Source organism: Euleptes europaea, chromosome 5 (assembly GCF_029931775.1).
Source record: "Euleptes europaea isolate rEulEur1 chromosome 5, rEulEur1.hap1, whole genome shotgun sequence".
Taxonomy (NCBI): domain Eukaryota; kingdom Metazoa; phylum Chordata; class Lepidosauria; order Squamata; family Sphaerodactylidae; genus Euleptes; species Euleptes europaea.
Window position 1 is genome coordinate 16,702,719 of NC_079316.1, and position 17,381 is coordinate 16,720,099.

The 17,381-nt window shown below is 44.9% G+C and overlaps 1 protein-coding gene across 1 annotated transcript in view; it reads right to left on the bottom strand.

The window, feature by feature from the left end:
- Window positions 1-17,381, bottom strand: part of NAALADL2 (N-acetylated alpha-linked acidic dipeptidase like 2) — a 438,734-nt gene that overhangs the window by 326,684 nt on the left and 94,669 nt on the right. The window contains exon 3 of the mRNA XM_056850172.1: window positions 13,047-13,166. Within this exon, the coding sequence (XP_056706150.1) occupies window positions 13,047-13,166 (120 nt within the window). The remainder of the gene's footprint in view (window positions 1-13,046; window positions 13,167-17,381) is intronic.

Below are 17,381 nucleotides of genomic sequence, written 5' to 3' on the forward strand. Positions count from 1 at the left end.
AAGTTCAGATCTCAAGAGACCCTACCAAAGAAGGAGAGGAAATTTATGTTCATGAAAGCCCCTTGGAAGAACTTCATCTTCCGAGAAAATAAAACTGAAGTCCCTGAGCAAGTGGCACTAAATTTACTCACTGCGATATTTCATCTTTCTGTCTTTCTCACGTGTCCATAAACTGCCCTTCATATGTGCATCTCGGCTACAGCTCTTTGGCTTAAGAAACAAACCGATCCACCGTTTTCTTTAAGATAGACCAGGAGCAATTATATAGAATAATGTGAGAATATGTACATTCGAGGGCTTAATGAGAAAGCTATCAATCTTTCCATTCTGCCCAAACCTGCAGTGTTATTTAATAAACACAGAGATTTTTTTTATTTTAAAAAAATCAGCAATGAATAGGGTTGCCAGGGGGCGGAGCCTGAGGATGGCACGGTTTGGGGAGGGAGGGACTTCAATGCCATAGAGTCCTATTGCCAAAGCGGCCATTTTCTCCAGGGGAACTGATCTCTATCGGCTGGAGAACAGTTGTAAACTTGAGCAACATCTAAACTAAGCTATCTCTCTGAAGGAACCGTGTGTACCGATATGTGATTTCGTGTTTTCCCTCCAATTCAGCCTTTTCCTCAAAAATCCATCATTTAAACACTGTTTAATAAATTTCCCTGTTTTGTTTGTTATCGTTAAGAAGCCTCTTGTGTCAAATTTCTCTCTGAGGTAATATCTGGTGTGGGACTGGATGAGGGGACAAATAATTCTCCACACAATACACTCCGGCTAACACTTTCTCTCAGCATACACAGTCAGGCTGAGAGAGTGGGTATTAAAAAAGAGGGCAAAAAGGGGGTGCGTCTTACCTTCCCTCCCCAAGCTTAGGGTTGCCAACCTCCAGGTACTAGCTGGAGATCTCCTGCTGCTATAACTCATCTCCAGCTGATAGAGGTCAGCTCCCCTGGAGAAAATGGCCGCTTTGGCAATTGGGCGCTATGGCTTTGAAGTCCCTCCCCTCCCCAAATCTCACACTCCTCAGGATCCACCCCAAAATTATCCAGGTGTTTCCCAACACGGAGCTGTCAACCCTACCCAAGCTCCACTCCCAAATCTCCAGGAATTTTCAACTCATGGTTGGCTGGCTTCCCCGACTGACATGTTTTCTCTTCTGCCAGCAGACAAACTGACTTGTAAACTCATTTTCAAATACTGGTATATATCCATGCATCCAACTTTTAACCATGGTTTAGATAATTAATCATGATGTGTGTGTGTGTGTGTGTGTGTGTGTAAAGTGCCTTCAAGTCGCAGCCGACTTATGGCGACCCCTTTTGGGGTTTTCATGGCAAGAGACTAACAGAGGTGGTTTGCCGGTGCCTTCCTCTGCACAGCAACCCTGGCATTCCTTGGTGGTCTCCCATCCAAATACTAACCAGGGCTGACCCTGCTTAGCTTCTGAGATCTGACAAGATCAGGCTAGCCTGGGCCATCCAGGTCAGAGCAATTAATCATGATACTTGAGAAAAATAAGCCATGGTTAAGCATTATGTCTGCCTAGAGCTTTCCCCCCCTTCTATATAGCAATCTCCTTTGTAGAAGTACTGCCAGGCACAATAAGCACCAATAAAGATCTCTGTAAACCTCAAAATGTATCTGATGCCAAAAACCACAGGTCCAGGTCATCAAACATTTACAGGATCCACTAAATAGATGGAAACAAATTTGACATTAAGATGATAAGCACGGTTATTTGGGGGGGGGGGACAAAAAAGCGAGCAATTCCTCCCACCGTCTGTTCCCCAAGGCTAATTAATCTCTGATCTGTTGTAAAGATCCCTTAAAAATGGAATTTGAGTATCTCGTGAATCAGCACATTTTGAACTCGCCGAGCATCCCGCAGCAAGTGCTACATGATAGAAGGCAAGGTCAAGTAGTAAAGTGAATTAAATGTTATCTTTTCTCCTTGAAGACTACGACATAAACTACCCGTTGGAGAAATGACTCAACAAACTCCCAACGAGCTTTTTGATTCACTTCTCTTACAGATACCATATATCGTACACAGACCCACAAAAAACACATAAACGAATGGCGCTATAAAATGCAGCTTCTGTGTAGGGGAAACCTAAGATGGGTTTAGAATAAAAGTTGCTCAGCCCATTCTTAAAGACACAACAGTGTGTGTGTGTGTGTGTGTGTGTGTGTGTGTGTGTGGCTATGAGTGTCTTTGCAGAACATGTGTACCCTCCAAGGAATAGGCCTCTTTTGACATGAACAGAACAATGGAATGCTGTACAGAAGTTAATTCTTTGCATTAGAGATATTTCCGTAACTTTCCCTAAATGCAAATATGCTGAAATCTAAACTGTTAATGGAATCTACTCTTCACTAGTAATAATGTGTATATGCCCTCCCCCATACCATCCACAGTGTATCCCCCACAGGGGCATTAGGGTTGCCAGGCCCCTCTGTACAACCAGCGGGATATTTTTGGGGCAGAGCCTGAGGAAGGTGGGGTTTGGGGAGGGATTTCAATGCCATAGAGTCCAATTGCCAAAGCGGCCGTTTTCTCCAGGTGAACTGATCTCCATCGGCTGGACATCAGTTGTAATAGCAGGAGATCTCCAGCTAGTACCTGGAGGGGCATGCTTGTGAGGTTTCACAGTTACTGCTAAGGGACAGCATCAAGGGGCTTTCCACATGGTCTGTTTTCCCACAATTCCCCTGGTCCAGTTCCACAGCAGCAGCCCCCCCCCTTGTTAGGGTTGCCAGGTGTCCCCCTCCCCAGCAACCAGAGGGGCACAGGGGAGACTTAATGTCAGAATAGAGAGGCCTAGGCTGGCACATCAACAATATTGCTGGTGACATGCTGACATCACTTCCAGAATGTACTGCAAGTGATGTCATTGCATCATGGGTGACACAGGGCATGGACACGAGAGATAGAAGAATTTTTTGAATAAAGTCAAAAGCATTTTGATAAGTGAAATTTCTCAGCAGGGCTACATACATACCTGTCCGTGAATCACAAACATTAATGCTTGCTGTCAGTTAAGCTGTGCTATTCAGAGTCAATTCTCTCCCCCCTTTTTATACCCCCTTTTCTCTACCTTAAAGAATCTCAAAGCAGCTTACAATCACATTCCCTTCCTCTCCCCACAATGGGCACCTTGTGATGTAGGTTGGTCTGAGAGAGTTCTAAGAGAACTGTGACTAGCCCCAAGGTCCCCCAGCTGGCTTCATGTGAAGGAGTGGGGAATCCAACCTGGTCCTCCAGGTTGTTGTTTGTGGCTTCCTAGAGGCACCTGGTTGGCCACTGTGTGAACAGACTGCTGGACTTGATGGGCCTTGGTCTGATCCAGCAGGGCCTTTCCTATGTTCTTATGTTCTTATTAGAGTCCACCACTCTTAACCACTACTACACCACACTGGCTCTGAATTACAATATAAAATATGAGCTGAACATTTTCCTCAAGAGCTAGTGAAGAACAGTTTTGTTAAGTGACAGGCTATGTTTGGACTGGAGTGATTGCACATTTAGCAATACTGGGGGAAGGGGCCATTACAACATTTAAACAGTCAAGTTCATTTAGTTATTCAAAAGAGTTTTAAAAACCATTACACGTACCTATATTGTTTTCCATCTCTAGTGTTTCCAGCGACTTGATCTAATTACCGTTCTCAAGCATAACCTTAATGGTGCCCTAATTCTAGGTTGTAACAACCTGGATGTTATTCCTTTTTAATCTTGAAGAGGTCGCTGAAAAGGTTTTGCACAATGTTTGCATGTTGCGTAATATAAGCCCAAGGAAAGCAGTTATTAGACCCTTACTTTAACAACAACAACCCTTAACTGGCTACAAATGGAGCAGAAGACATCTTGTGGGATCCTGCATGGCAGGGGGTTTGACTTGATGGCCCTTGTGGTCTCTTCCAGCCTTGTGTGATTTTGTCTATTTTGCTGGTTATGAACCTAGGATGGCCTAGGATATCTGGCTGGTACTTCCTGATTGTTGCCCTGGTTAAACGCCAGTGTGGTATAGTGGTTAAGAGAAGTGGTTTGGAGCGGTGGACTCTGATCTGGAGCACTGGGTTTGATTCCCCACTCCTCCACATGAGCGGTGGAGGCTAATCTGGTGAACCGGGTTGGTTCCCCCACTCCTACACATGAAGCCAGCTGGGTGACCTTGGGCTAGTCACAGCTCTTAGAGCTCTCTCAGCCCCACCTACCTCACAGGGTGTTTGTTGTGGGGAGGGGAAGGGAAGGTTATTGTAAACCAGTTTGATTCTTCCTTAAGTGGCAGCGAAAGTTGGCATATCAAAGCCAACTCTTCTTCTTAAAATTTCCCACTTTGCACCTGTTAGTGCCTTATTCTTTTTAAATAGTGGCTTTCCTCTTGTGAAAAAGGTTGCCTGAGGTGGGGTACTAGAAAATTTAAGAGGAGCTGTAAGGGTGTTCTATTTGCTAGAGCTTTGAGCTATGGTGATGGGGGGGTGTTACTTGGGGTTATTATATTACTTGTGGTTTTGTTTTAAATTTGTAAACTGCCTTGAACCACAGAAGAAAGGCTGGGTATAAATACTTAAATAAGTTAATTGTGGCCTGTCAAGTTACTTAAAAGACACCCAGTTGCTGCAGTATCAGACAGGGACAAAAAGAGTAGTTTAGTTTAGGTAATTTATATGTTGCTTCTCCAGAGTCCTGGTCGAGGTAGCTTACAAGTAAAAATAATGCCACGACATCATAAAAACCCTATAAATTATCAATATGAATACAAAACAAGCCAATTAAAAACAGAGTCCACAAACTTGTGGACGGTGTTCAGCTAGTTCCTCAAGCCTGCTCCATAAAGTGAAGATGAATAAGTTGGGGTTTAATATTTAAGTAAACATGTTTAACAGCAGTTTAGGGTCGCCAGGAGATTTACCTCACTAGAAGGGGCCCTTGCCAGTAATGTGATGATATCACTTGCAATGCACTGATATCGCTCCCCATGTACCCAGAAGTGAAGTCGGCACATCACTGGGGGACACATTGATGTCACTTCCGGGTGCACAGGAAGTGATGACAGTGTGTCAGGATGCAGCTGCTGTACCCTATGGTTTCCTGCCATTTCCCCCCCACCACAAGCCAACTGAGTAGTGGCGGGAAGCACCTTCTGGCAGCTGGGGATTCTCTGCCACCAGTGGGGGCTTGCCAAGCCACATAGTAGCTTACTATTCCTTTTCTCAAGAGTGAAGCGAGACGATCAATGTTGGGCTGAATCACCTTGGCCTTTTAGACTTGCCACAGGGCTACAATACTGTGCACACTTGTTTTCATGTCCTAATTCCCCCTGACAGGATACACTCCAGTGTACAGAGAACAGACTAGGAAGCAGGGTTGGAAATTTGGGTCTTTAATGCATGGGTGATTCACTCGCCATCACCACCACCCCCTGCAAATGACTTCGGGTCTTTGTATTGATTATGCATGCTGTTTACGACCGTCAGAGGTTGCCTCACTCTCCCCCTGCATTTCCCCGCATTTTCCCCACGTTTTGACGGACCTGTTTTATCTCAGATTTGAAAACGAGGGCAAAACGCAGAGAAACGCAGGGGGAGACCGAGGTGACCTATGACGGTCGGAGGGATGACGGTGATGGGAACAGCCCTGCATAAAAGACCTTGGTGGCAGAGTCTGGAGAGGGTGTTCATGGAAGAGAAGGAGCTCAGCAGGAGAGCCAGTACGGTGTAGTGGTTAAGAGCGGTGATTTGGAGCGGCGGACTCTGATCTGGAGAACTGGGTTTGATTCCCCACTCCTCCACATGAGCCTCGGACGCTAATCTGGTGAATTGGATTTGTTTCCCCACTCCTCCATATGAAGCCAGCTGGGTGACCTTGGGGTAGTCACACTCTCTCAGCCTCACCTACCTCACAGGGTGTCTGTTGTGGGGAAGGGAAGGTGATTGTAAGCTGGTTTGATTCTTCCTTAAGAATGTTGGCATATTAAAAAGCTCTTCTTCTTCTTCTTCTTCTTCTTCTTCTTCCGTCTGCCCTCCAAAGCTGCCATTTCCTCTAGAGAAACTGATCTATGTAGTCTGGAGATCAGTTGTAATTCTGGGAGAACTTGAAAACTTGCCTGGATGATGGCAACACTAATCTGGAAGGCAAGCATGGAGCAGGCAAAGGTCTTCTCAGCCTGTTGACTTGCCTTCAGAGAGAGAGAACACTAGTTACTTCCTTCTATTTCCCTTTCCAAAACAATCTGACCCTTTGCTAATCAAGTTAAGTCAATGCACTGAAAGGGAATCAGGGACTCCTTCCCATGGGTTCCTTGGACAGTAACTAGATCAGGTATGTTCTTTCTTTGTAAGGGTTGGCATACATATATATTAGTCAGGTAAAACCTATGGGAATGTGAGGTCTACATGGTAGATACCCTCTAATACTGGATGAAAAATCTTTATCGATGAAAACCCCAAATGCATGATTGAGAAAAAAATACCAATGCTAGCCAGAGGGATTTATAATTTCCATCCAGACTTAGATATCATTCATGACCAAACCAAGCAAATTCATCACTAAAACTTCAGATAATGTAGATCTTGTAAGTGTCATCACCACGCTGAATCAATAGATCACAGCGATGCAGGTATCCTGACACTGAAGTATTGATTGCTTGAGAAACAGAACCAAGTGGTAAATATTATCCATAATGAATTGGCCTGACAATGCAATCTTGAAACCGAATACCCTCATTGTGAGAGCACAAAAGAATCCAGGGAACATTCACTTTACAGGCAAATCACCGTTCACTGCTAAGATGATAGATTGTGATGTACTTGATATTTTAATTTATGGTTCAGCATGCTGACCCAGTAATGCTTTGTGGTATAGAAGTTCTCACATAGCTTCTCCATCCAAATTATTTTGTGCACACCCATCAGCTCTTTCCATTGAACAGAAACAAGGGCCCAGCAAATGCATAGATCTTTTATCTACACCTAAACACACAAGAATCCACCAATACACCTCCCCGAGAGCACTGTGCTTGACTGAAATGAACTTGTTGATAGTCCCTGGCCTTAGAACCATTTGTAAGGTTGCCAACCTCCAGGTACTAGCTGGAGATCTCCCGCTATTTCAACTGATCTCCAGCTGATAGAAATCAGTTTGACTGGAGAAAATGACCACTTTAGCAATTGAGCTCTATAGCATTGAAGTCCCTCCCCAAACCACACCCTCTTCAGGCTCCGCCCCCAAAGCCTCCTGCCGGTAGTGAAGAGGGACCGGGCAACCCTAACCATTCAGGTGTCCTCAGCCAGAGCCCAGCCTGGTGGAACTCTCTGTCTAATCAGACCCTTCCTCTTCTGGACCTTGGTCAGTTCTGCAGGCATGTAAAACAGAGATGTTCCACCAGGCATATGGTTGAGGACCGCGACGGTTTATAGACTGGCTGGCATCCCTGCCCCCTTCCTGCCCATCCCTCCTATTCCCTTGTTTCTTCCCCTTTTGTTCCTTCTCCACCCCTAGGGTTGCCAACCTCCAGGTACTAGCTGCAGATCTCCTGCTATTACAACAGATCTCCAGCCAATAGAGATCAGTTCTCCTGGAGAAAATGGCCGCTTTGGCAATTGGACCCTATGGCATTGAAGTCCCTCCCCTCTCCAAATCCTATCCTCCTTAGGGCCCGCCTCCAAACCTCCCGCTGGTGGCAAAGAGGGACCTAGCAACCATATCCACCCCCGTTGCTGATGCCTTCCTGGTCTTAGGCTGGTAGCCCCCCTGTAGATTATTGGCCTCACTGATTTCCACCTCTGGCCAACCTCCTCGGAGAGGATATTTTTATAGGAGCCAGTATTTAATTAGGGCACCATCTATGTTTAAATTGGACTTAGTTTTAAAGTTTTATGGTATATGTTTTAATATTGATGTTTTTATATGTATTCATTTTGTTGGAAGTCTCCCTGAACCTGGCAGTGCTGGGGAGGGCGGGGTATTAACTAACTAACTAAATAAATAAATAAAAGTAAAGGGAAGATGACTGGGGAAGGCACTGGCAAACCACCCCATAAACAAAGTCTGCCTAGTAAATGTCGGGATGTGACGTCACCCCATGGGTCAGGAATGACCCGGTGCTTGCACAGGGGACCTTTACCTTTACCTTTATGTGTGTAAAGTGCTGTCAAGTCACAGCTGACTTATGGTGACCTGTTATGGGGTTTTCTAGGCAAGAGAGGTTCAGAGGTGGTTTGCCAATATCTTCCTCTGCATAGAAACCCTGGTATTCCTTCGTGGTCTTCCATCTAAATACTAACCAGGGCTGACTCTACTTAGCTGGATCTCTAGGCAGAAAGAAAGACCATCAGAGCCCATATTATATAGTAGGCAGTGTTGGAGGTGGCTGAACCGTAAAATTAACTGGGTAATTTACAGTACAATCCTAAACGGAATTAAACCCTGGAAGTCAATGGGTTTAGAAGGATGTAACTTTGCCCAGGATTGAACTATTCGACTCAGCCACTCTTTCTCAGGGTGAGGAGAAAATCTGATAGGCCCGGGCACACCATCCTTAGAGTTTCCTGTTACACATTCATGAATATAAACTTAGCAACAGGGCTTAAAAATGTTTTGAAAACCAAGTGTCCGCATGAAATGTCAAAAGAACGCAACCTTTGCCACTTTCTCTTTGCATAGTCTGTGTAGTGTATTACCTTTGCATCTTATTCCAGCTCCATATAAAACACAGACGTACACTGATTGCTATTTCATTATGCCTGGCGTTTTAATGACGAAAATTCAGCACAAGGGGGGGAAAAAACAAAAAACTTCAGGCTACGGAAGAGACACTGAATCCCAACCATGATCACTGACCTTTCATGTACATAATGAGACTAGGTCTAGATAATTTAGATAAATAGCTGAAGTTGCTCAGATGTAAACAACATTTGATATGAAGATGATTTCTATTTTAAATGGGCTGTTTTTCCCTCCCCCTTGAGCTTAAATTGTGGGGGCGTTTTCAGGGAGCAAAGCAATCCTGAGTTGCTTTCACAATTACAGCTGAAGCCCCTAGTGTGTTATAATTGCTTCTTTGAATGTGGTACAGTGGCATCCAGAAATAAACCATTTCTGAGATTTTCCCAGGCATGCAGTGGGGCAGTCTTTCCTAATACAATCTGGATCGCAGTCAACTAAAGAGAGCCAGCGTGGGGTAGTGGTTAAGAGCGGTGGACTCTAATTTGGAGGACCGGGTTTGATTCCCCACTCCTCCGCATGAGCGATGGGTGCTAATCTGGTGAAATGGGTTGGATTCCCCACTCCTGCACATGAAGCCAGCTGGGTGACCTTGGGCTAGTCACAGCTCTCTTAGAGCTCTCTCAGCCCCACCTACCTCACAGGGTATCTGTTGTGGGGAGGGGAAGGGAAGGTGATTGTAAACTGGTTTGATTCAATATAAGGCAGCTTCATGTCTGTTCATGTGAACCACACAATGAGAAAACAATGTAGTAAAAATGGAGCCAGGGACTTCCCAGCTTAGGTAATGTGCTCCAAGCCAACCCAACTTTGGACATTGGGGCAATATATATTCCAGCGTAGTGTAGTAGTTAAGAGTGGTGGGCTCTAATCTGGAGATCCAGGTTTGATTCTCTGCTCCTACACATGAGTGGTGGACTCTAATCTGTAGAACCAAGTTCAATTTCACTCTCCTCCACATGCAGCCTGCTGGGTGACCTTGGTCCAGTCACAGTTCTCTCAGAACTCTCCCAGCTCCACCTACATCACAAGATGCCTGTTGTGAAGAGAGGAAGGGAAGGCGATTGTAAGCCACTTTGAATATCCTTTTGGTAGAGAAAAGTGGGGTATCAAAACCAACTCTTCTTCTTCCTCAGCCATCCTTTGTCCTGTTAACGTTGAACCAGCTCTGCAACTTAACTAGCAAGGTGAGAGTTTGAAACACCCAGCTATATGGAGAGCTCCTTCTCACACTAGAATATACCTTGAAGGGGCTGCAGATCTTATGAATGGGTGATCGAGCAAGATCATGATTTTGTGTAACACGTTTTTGTGTGGGAGAATAGCAAGGACCTGTTTCAAATGACTCCACTGAGCCAAATCTGAACGAGGAAGACTTTACTTTATGGACATTCCTTCAGGTCCCATCTGGCTATCCTTTCTGCACTTCTGCTTTATTTCATTACAAATCGTAGCTTCCATGACCGAGACACCCACCATGTCTCAGTGCATCTGGAAGCCTCAGGTTTTTGGAGGGAGTCCAACAAGCCTAGTATGCTCTCAAAAGCTGGAGGTTTAGACAGGCAATGTGTTATTGCTTGAGCTTTACCTCAGGGCATGTCTGAATCTCCAACAGGACAAGCAAATGATGTCTGAGAATGAGATTTCTATTTCTGATCTCAGATCACATACCAAAGGAGGCAGGCATCTCCAGCTACCGCTGTTCTCTGTTCTTTTGTTCTTCTTCTGCTGGCTCTCTGCCCTTTCTTTTTAATATTTAGGGTTGCCACGTCCCTCTTCGCCACCAGCGGGAAATTTTTGGGGTGGAGCCTGAGGAGGGTGGGGTTCGAGGAGGGGAGGGACTTCAATGCCATATAGTCCAATTGCCAAAGGGGCCATTTTATCTGGGTGAACTGATCTCTATCAGCTGGAGATCAGTTGTAATAGCAGGATATCTCCATCTAGAACCTAAAGGTTGGCAACCCTATAAAATGATGCCACAGGAGATTAAAGTGTGGTTCAGACAAATATAGCACTGTGCTGTTCTTAGAGCTGTTCTCAAAATGGCTACTACCCAGCATTCCATAAAAAAAACACTCCCCAGCTGATTTCCAGATCACAGAATCATAGAGTTGGAAGGGACCACCAGGGTCATCTAGTCCAACCCCCTGCACAATGCCAGAAATTCCAAACTACCTCCCCCCATGCCCCCAGTGACCCCTACTCCATGCCCAGAAGATGACAGACATCAGTTACCCTGGAGAAGATGGCTGCTTCGGAGGGTGGAGTCAATGGCATTTTACCCCACTGAGCTCTCTCCCCTTCTGAAACCTCACTCTCCCCAGGCTCCACCCCCAAATCTCCAGGAATTGCCCAACCTGGAGTTGGCAATCCTATCCCCTGGTCACCAGTGATGAGGAAGCTTCTCCTCCTAGTAATCGCCTTTTAAGGCAGAGGAATCTACTGCACCATGTTTATAAGACTGCTGCATCTCTATGCCTGCAGGTGATTTTATGTTCAGTTTCAGCCAGATGCTGTTGTGTGCCTTAAAGCTACTCCAGCTGTTTTGGGGGTCCCATATCCTGCTTTCCTTTCAGTTCCGATATCCCCTTAGCCAGGAAGATGGTAAAAAGAGAGGGGAAAGAAAGAACAGTACCATTACAAAAAGAGCCCCATTTCGCCTCTGCTTTTGTGCTATCTAGCAGCTGAGAAGAGTTCTCTAAACACCAGAATCAGATTTGCTACTGATTTCTACTTAACAGCGTGTGTGGGTTGTTGTTATTTTTTTCATACCCTGAGTGAGAGGGAGGGCATGAGAGGGAGGGCATCTTGGCCATCTTCTGGGCATGGAGTAGGGGTCATTGGGGGTGTGGGAGGAGGTAGTTGTGAATTTCCTGCATGGTGCAAGGGGTTGGACTAGATGAGCCTGGTGGTCCCTTCCATGATTCTATGTGTCTGGAGTGGGGATCAGTTATATGTATGCTGATCGTATGTATATTTACTCAAAAGTAAAACACATTTCTATGGCAAATATCTGCACAAGTATTGCATCCTTGAACTCATGAAGCTGCTTTATACTGAGTTAGGCAACTGCCAGTCCAGCATTCTCTACTCTGAAAAGAAGTGGGCCTGTGGATAGGCATCCCATTTGCCCACCTGGGATGGGGAATTAACTGGCCCCAACCTCACTTTCCCACCCTGAGGTGGGAATGGAGGAGGGGGGAAAAATGGCTTCCACATACTGTCTCTCTAGGAATTTCCACTAGTCCCTATAGTAAAGGCCATAGAGACTAAGCGAGGCAGTCAACCATAGGGTTGCCCGCTCCAGGTTAAGAAACTCCTGGAGATTTGAGGGTGGAGACTGGGCAGGACAGTGGAGTATAACACCATAGAGTCCACCCTCCCAAGACCTTCAGTCTCTCCGTTCATGCCAAGTACTGTGCTATAGGGTTGCGAGCTCTGGGTTGGGAAATACCTGAGATTTTGGGGGTGGAGTCTGAGGAGGACGAGGTTTGGGGAGGGGAGGGACTTCAATGCCACAGAGTCCAATTGCCAAAGTGGCCATTTTCTCTGGGTGAACTGATCTCTGTCGGCTGGAGATTGGTTGTAATAGCAGGAGATCTGCAGCCACCACCTGGAGGTAGGCAACCCAAACTGTGCAATGATTCCAACATTTTCGCCCATCCAAATTTCTCCCTGAACGATGGAGTTCTAAACTACCTGGCCTTGTTTCTGAAGTGGAAACAATGGATTAAAAATCTCCCAGTGTTCCATTTTTTTAAATCTCCAGATTTTCTCACACACACATCCATAGTTTGCTGAAGAACAACACACAGTTCCTTCATATCTTTTACCCGTCTACAGAAGATCCAGACTCCCCTTTCAGTGTATGGCACTACTCCCCAAATTCATAAGTTGGCATGCACCGTTTTAAACCAATCAATTGCATATGGATCAGTTTCCGTCTTCACTCTGAGTTATAATTTATGGCTTCCCTATGTCATATTTACCCTGAGTTCGTCATGGGCTTCACATTTATTCATCACAACTTGGATTTTCCTTTATCTGCTTTGTCATCGAGCCAATACCTCTCTTGCTGTGCCTCCCACAGAGATAAATGGACAGAGATGGACAGCCAGGCAGCATACGTAATCATTTCAGAAATTTTGGGAACAGTACACTTTGGCTAGAAATAGGCAAAAACGACAGCAGGCAATGGCCGGAAAGAGCCAGCTGAATGTATCTGAAGATCACGTTCAAATTTGGTGTCATCATAATAGCTGGGTTCAATATCCACGAAAAGCAATGAATCGCTCGTCTAAATTAAACCATTACTAACCTTATACAGCAAGGGCAAATGTCCTAGTTTCAAAAGAGCAATTTTGCGGGTGACATTGGTGATGTCTGGAATCCTGAGCAAATCTTCCACGGTCCCATACTGCACATCGACAACTTCAGCCTGAAAAAAGGAGAAACCGAGAGCTGCTATTATTATTGTGGCTACGACTATTACTACTACATTCTTGATGTTGTTACATTTCATGACTCCAGTGATTCAATTAGAAAGCTGGAGCTTCTGTTCTGGAGCCAGTGTGGTATAGAGGTTAAGAGCATGTCTCATTTTGAATTCAATGTTTTTGCTATCATGCCAATAAATAAGGTTATGGAAGTGGAAGTGGAGTGGTTAAGAGCAGTGGGCCCTAATGTGGAGAACCAGGTTTGATTCCTTACTCTTCCACATGAGCTGTGGACTCTATTTTGGAGAACCGGGTTGGTTTCCCCACTCCTACACACAAATCCTGCTGGGTGACCTTGGGCTAGTGACAGTCCTCGCTGAACTCTCTCAGCCCCACCTACCTCACAAGATGCCAGTTGTGGAGGGAGGGGGGGAAATGGAAGGTGATTGAAAGCCACTTTGAGACTTGAACGTAGAGAAAAGTGGGGTGTAAAAACCAACTATTCTCTTCTTCTTCATTGCTGGAGACAAAATCACAGCTATCATTTCCCCAACTAAAACAAAGACATGTGATAATTAAAAATCGAGAGATTCTGTGCCAGTGGGTCATGAGCAGAGATGGCTTTGAAAGGGATTTCGACAGTTTCATGGAGGATAGTTCCATCAATGATTGCTAGCCATGATGATTCCATATATAGAGGCAGCAAACCTCTGAATACCAGTTCTGGAAAGCAACATCAGGCTTGTGGTCTATGTCCTATTTGGTGAGATTCTGGGACATCTGGTGGACCACTAATAACAAAGGATGCTGGATTAGATGGACCATAGGTAGGGTTGCCATCCTCCGGGTACTAGCTGGAGATCTGCTATTACAACTGATCTCCAGCTGATAGAGATCAGTTCACCTGGAGAAAATGGCCACTTTGGCAATTGGACTCTATGGCATTGAAGTCCCACCCCTCCCCAAAACCCCGGCCTCCTCAGGCTTCGCCCCAAAAATCTCCAGGTATTTCCCAACATGGAGCTGGCAGCCCTAACCACGGGTCTGATCCCGCAGGGCTTTTCTTATGCTAAAATTGATGTTAAATTTGATCCTTGTTCCTGCACATAACCACTTGATGTTAAAATGCTGCAAAACCATCTGAATAGCATACAAAATGGTGATCTGCTAAGTGGGAAACAGTTCTCTGTGTTCAGCCGGTGTTTCTTTGAGTATCCCGATAGGTGCGTGAAAAGAGAGACTGATGCTTCTTAGGCTTATTATGAATCCCAGATTGATTGAGGTTGTTGCAAGTTGCTGTAATGCATTTTACAATCATGCATGTGTACCGTCACAATGTTTCCTAGAAGCTAAACAGGGTGCTATTCCTGTTAATAATGTATTCGGGGCTTGTAGTACACACACTGTTAATATATGCTTTGTGCAGCACAATCCAACTATAATGAATCGAGTGGATTCTGTGATGCTTTTAGCGTTCACTTTCAGTGATGTCGAAATGATATAATCCTGATCTTTACACATTCTGAATGTTAAAGCGGAATCACTGGCGGCAAAGTACAGATAAACTGCTTTCCTCCGGCAGAACAATGCTATTTAAAAAACAAAGAGTAACAAGGCCTTTTATCAGCTGCTGAAAAAAAGGAACACTTGTGCATTTGCTTTAGATATGCAAAGGTAAATCCTCTTGTACTTAAAACTGTGCAACTACTAAACTCTTGGATTCGTTCAGTCAAATTGGGTGCGTACTCTCAAAAAAACCAATCTGCAGACTGAAAAGTCTAAGTATCTCAAGGAAAATTCAGCTTTGTGCTCGATGGAATAATCACCATTTTAATCATCACGACAAAGGCTTTTTTAACAGCACATATATTAATTGGACCCCCCCCCCTGTATGTTTCTTAAGGGGTATCTGGATAAGATTGCCAACCTCCAAGTGGTGGCAGGAGATCTCCTGCTATTACAACCGATCTCCAGCACCATTTTGTGGTTGCCCTACCACCCTATGTCAGAATTCCAATACTGCTCGCAGGCTCAAAAAGGTTGGGGACGGCTGTTCTAGGGCAATCATATATAACAGGATTATGTGCTATCCTCCCAATACATGATGCTCACAATACAACCAGTTGCTGTGCTATGTGAACAAGGGCAACACATCTGTTCACCATACGTACACAGCCTCGGCATGCACAAACAGACCAGAGTTTACATTCATGAATACTGAGGCTGTATGCACATGACAAATATCTATGTTGCCCCTGTTCACACAACATGGTGATGATGCATATAAGGATGATCAAGAGCAGTATATGCTCCTGCTTTGTGTGGTTAGTGAACTTACAGTATGCATGATTGTAACATCTGAAAAACCCTTACGTGGTTTGGCTAACCGTCCTGAGATATCAATCCTTCACACAATTATTTCAGTGTGGCTCACAATTATTTTCAGTGTGGCTGTGTGTGTGTGTCGTCAATTCGCTTCCGATTCATGGCGACCCTATGAATGAAAGTCCTCCAAAATGTCCTATCTTTGACAGCCTTGCTCAGATCTTGCAGATTGAAGGCTGTGGCTTCCTTTATTGAGTCAGTCCATCTCTTGTTTGGTCTTCCTCTTTTCCTGCTGCCCTCAACTTTTCCTAGCATGACTGTCTTTTCCAGTGACTCTTGTTGTCTCATGATGTGACCAAAATACAATAGCCTCAGTTTAGTCATTTGCTGGCAACCCTACCCACGCTAGCCTGATCTCATCCAATCTCAGAAATTAAGCAGGGTCGGCCTTGGTTAGTACATGGATGAAAGGCCAACAGAGGAGTCCAAGGGTGCCACGAAAGGCAGACAATGGCAAACTCCAACTCTATCCGTCTCTTGCCTTGAAAACCCTACAGGGTCGCCATAAGTCAGCTGTGACTTGATGGCACTTTCCACCCCCTAGCCCCATCCATGTACTCATATATGGGAGTGTCTCTATTTTGATTTGTTAAATGCTTAGGGGGTATGGTTTTGTCTCACCTCTTCCCAAAAATTAACACACTGGCAATTTTGTGAGCTTGACATTATGGAGCAGGATCATGTCCTCCCAACTGAGCCAGAGCATTATCTCCAAGGGCATTATCTTCCCAGCTACTAATATACATTTCAGCTACCAGTAGGGTTGCCAGCTCTGGGTTGGGAAATGCCTGGAGATTTTGGGGGTTGCGCCTGAGGATGGCGGGGTTTGGATAGGGGACGGACATCAATGCCATAGAGTCCAATTGCCAAAGCAGCCATTTTCTCCAGGGGAACTGATCTCTGTTGCCTGTAAATCAGTTGTAATAGCGGGAGATCTCCAGCCATCACCTGGAGGTTGGCAACCCTAGTTACCAGTTCCTTTCAGAAAATAAAAGCGAATATGACTGAGATCACTCTACTTTCTGTTTCATAAGCTTAGATAGGGCTTGTTGAAGTCATAGGGAAATATATTTAACTTCTTTCCCCCTCTTTATTATGTGGCATGCAACAAAATTTACTCTTACCCTTAGAGAAAATACACAGGGACTGGAGATAAGGAAATAAAAAAAGAAGCAGAACTGTTAGCAAATATCTATCTATCTATCTGAAGCCAAACCTAAACACTGTCAAAATGTACAAGACGTATGGCAAAGGTATTCTTTTCCCCCAAAAGGGAATGTGTTATTGGGTCTTATATCTACAAGATAACAAACCCAGCCATTTTTCAGTTAGCCAGGACCTGCTAGAAAAGGAGAAAGCGGCTCTCTCCTTTTATATTTCATTTGACTTTTTCTCCCGAAAACAAATAAATGGCACCTTAACTTATAATGTGACTATAGTAGTCAAGATAATCCATAACTCTCAGGCTGTTTGCTTGTTTTACAGATAAGTGACGTTCGAGATGAAGCACATTTAGCCCTATATTTAAGTCTGGATGACCCACTACTGTATGTGCTTCAGTCTACACTGGTCAAAATTAGTGATCCTTCCTACTTCGGCTCTGTCCTCTGTCATCTATTGCTACTGTTAGTACTACTACTACCACCACCACTACGGTTAGTACTACTTAGGGTTGCCATCTCTGGGTTGGGAAATACCTGGAGATTTCAGGGGTGGAGCTTGAGGAGGGCAGGATTTGGAGATGGGAGGGAAGGGACTTCAATGCCATAGAGTCCAATTGCGACAGCAGGCATTTTCTCCAGGGAAACCGATCTCTGTCACGAGATCAGTTG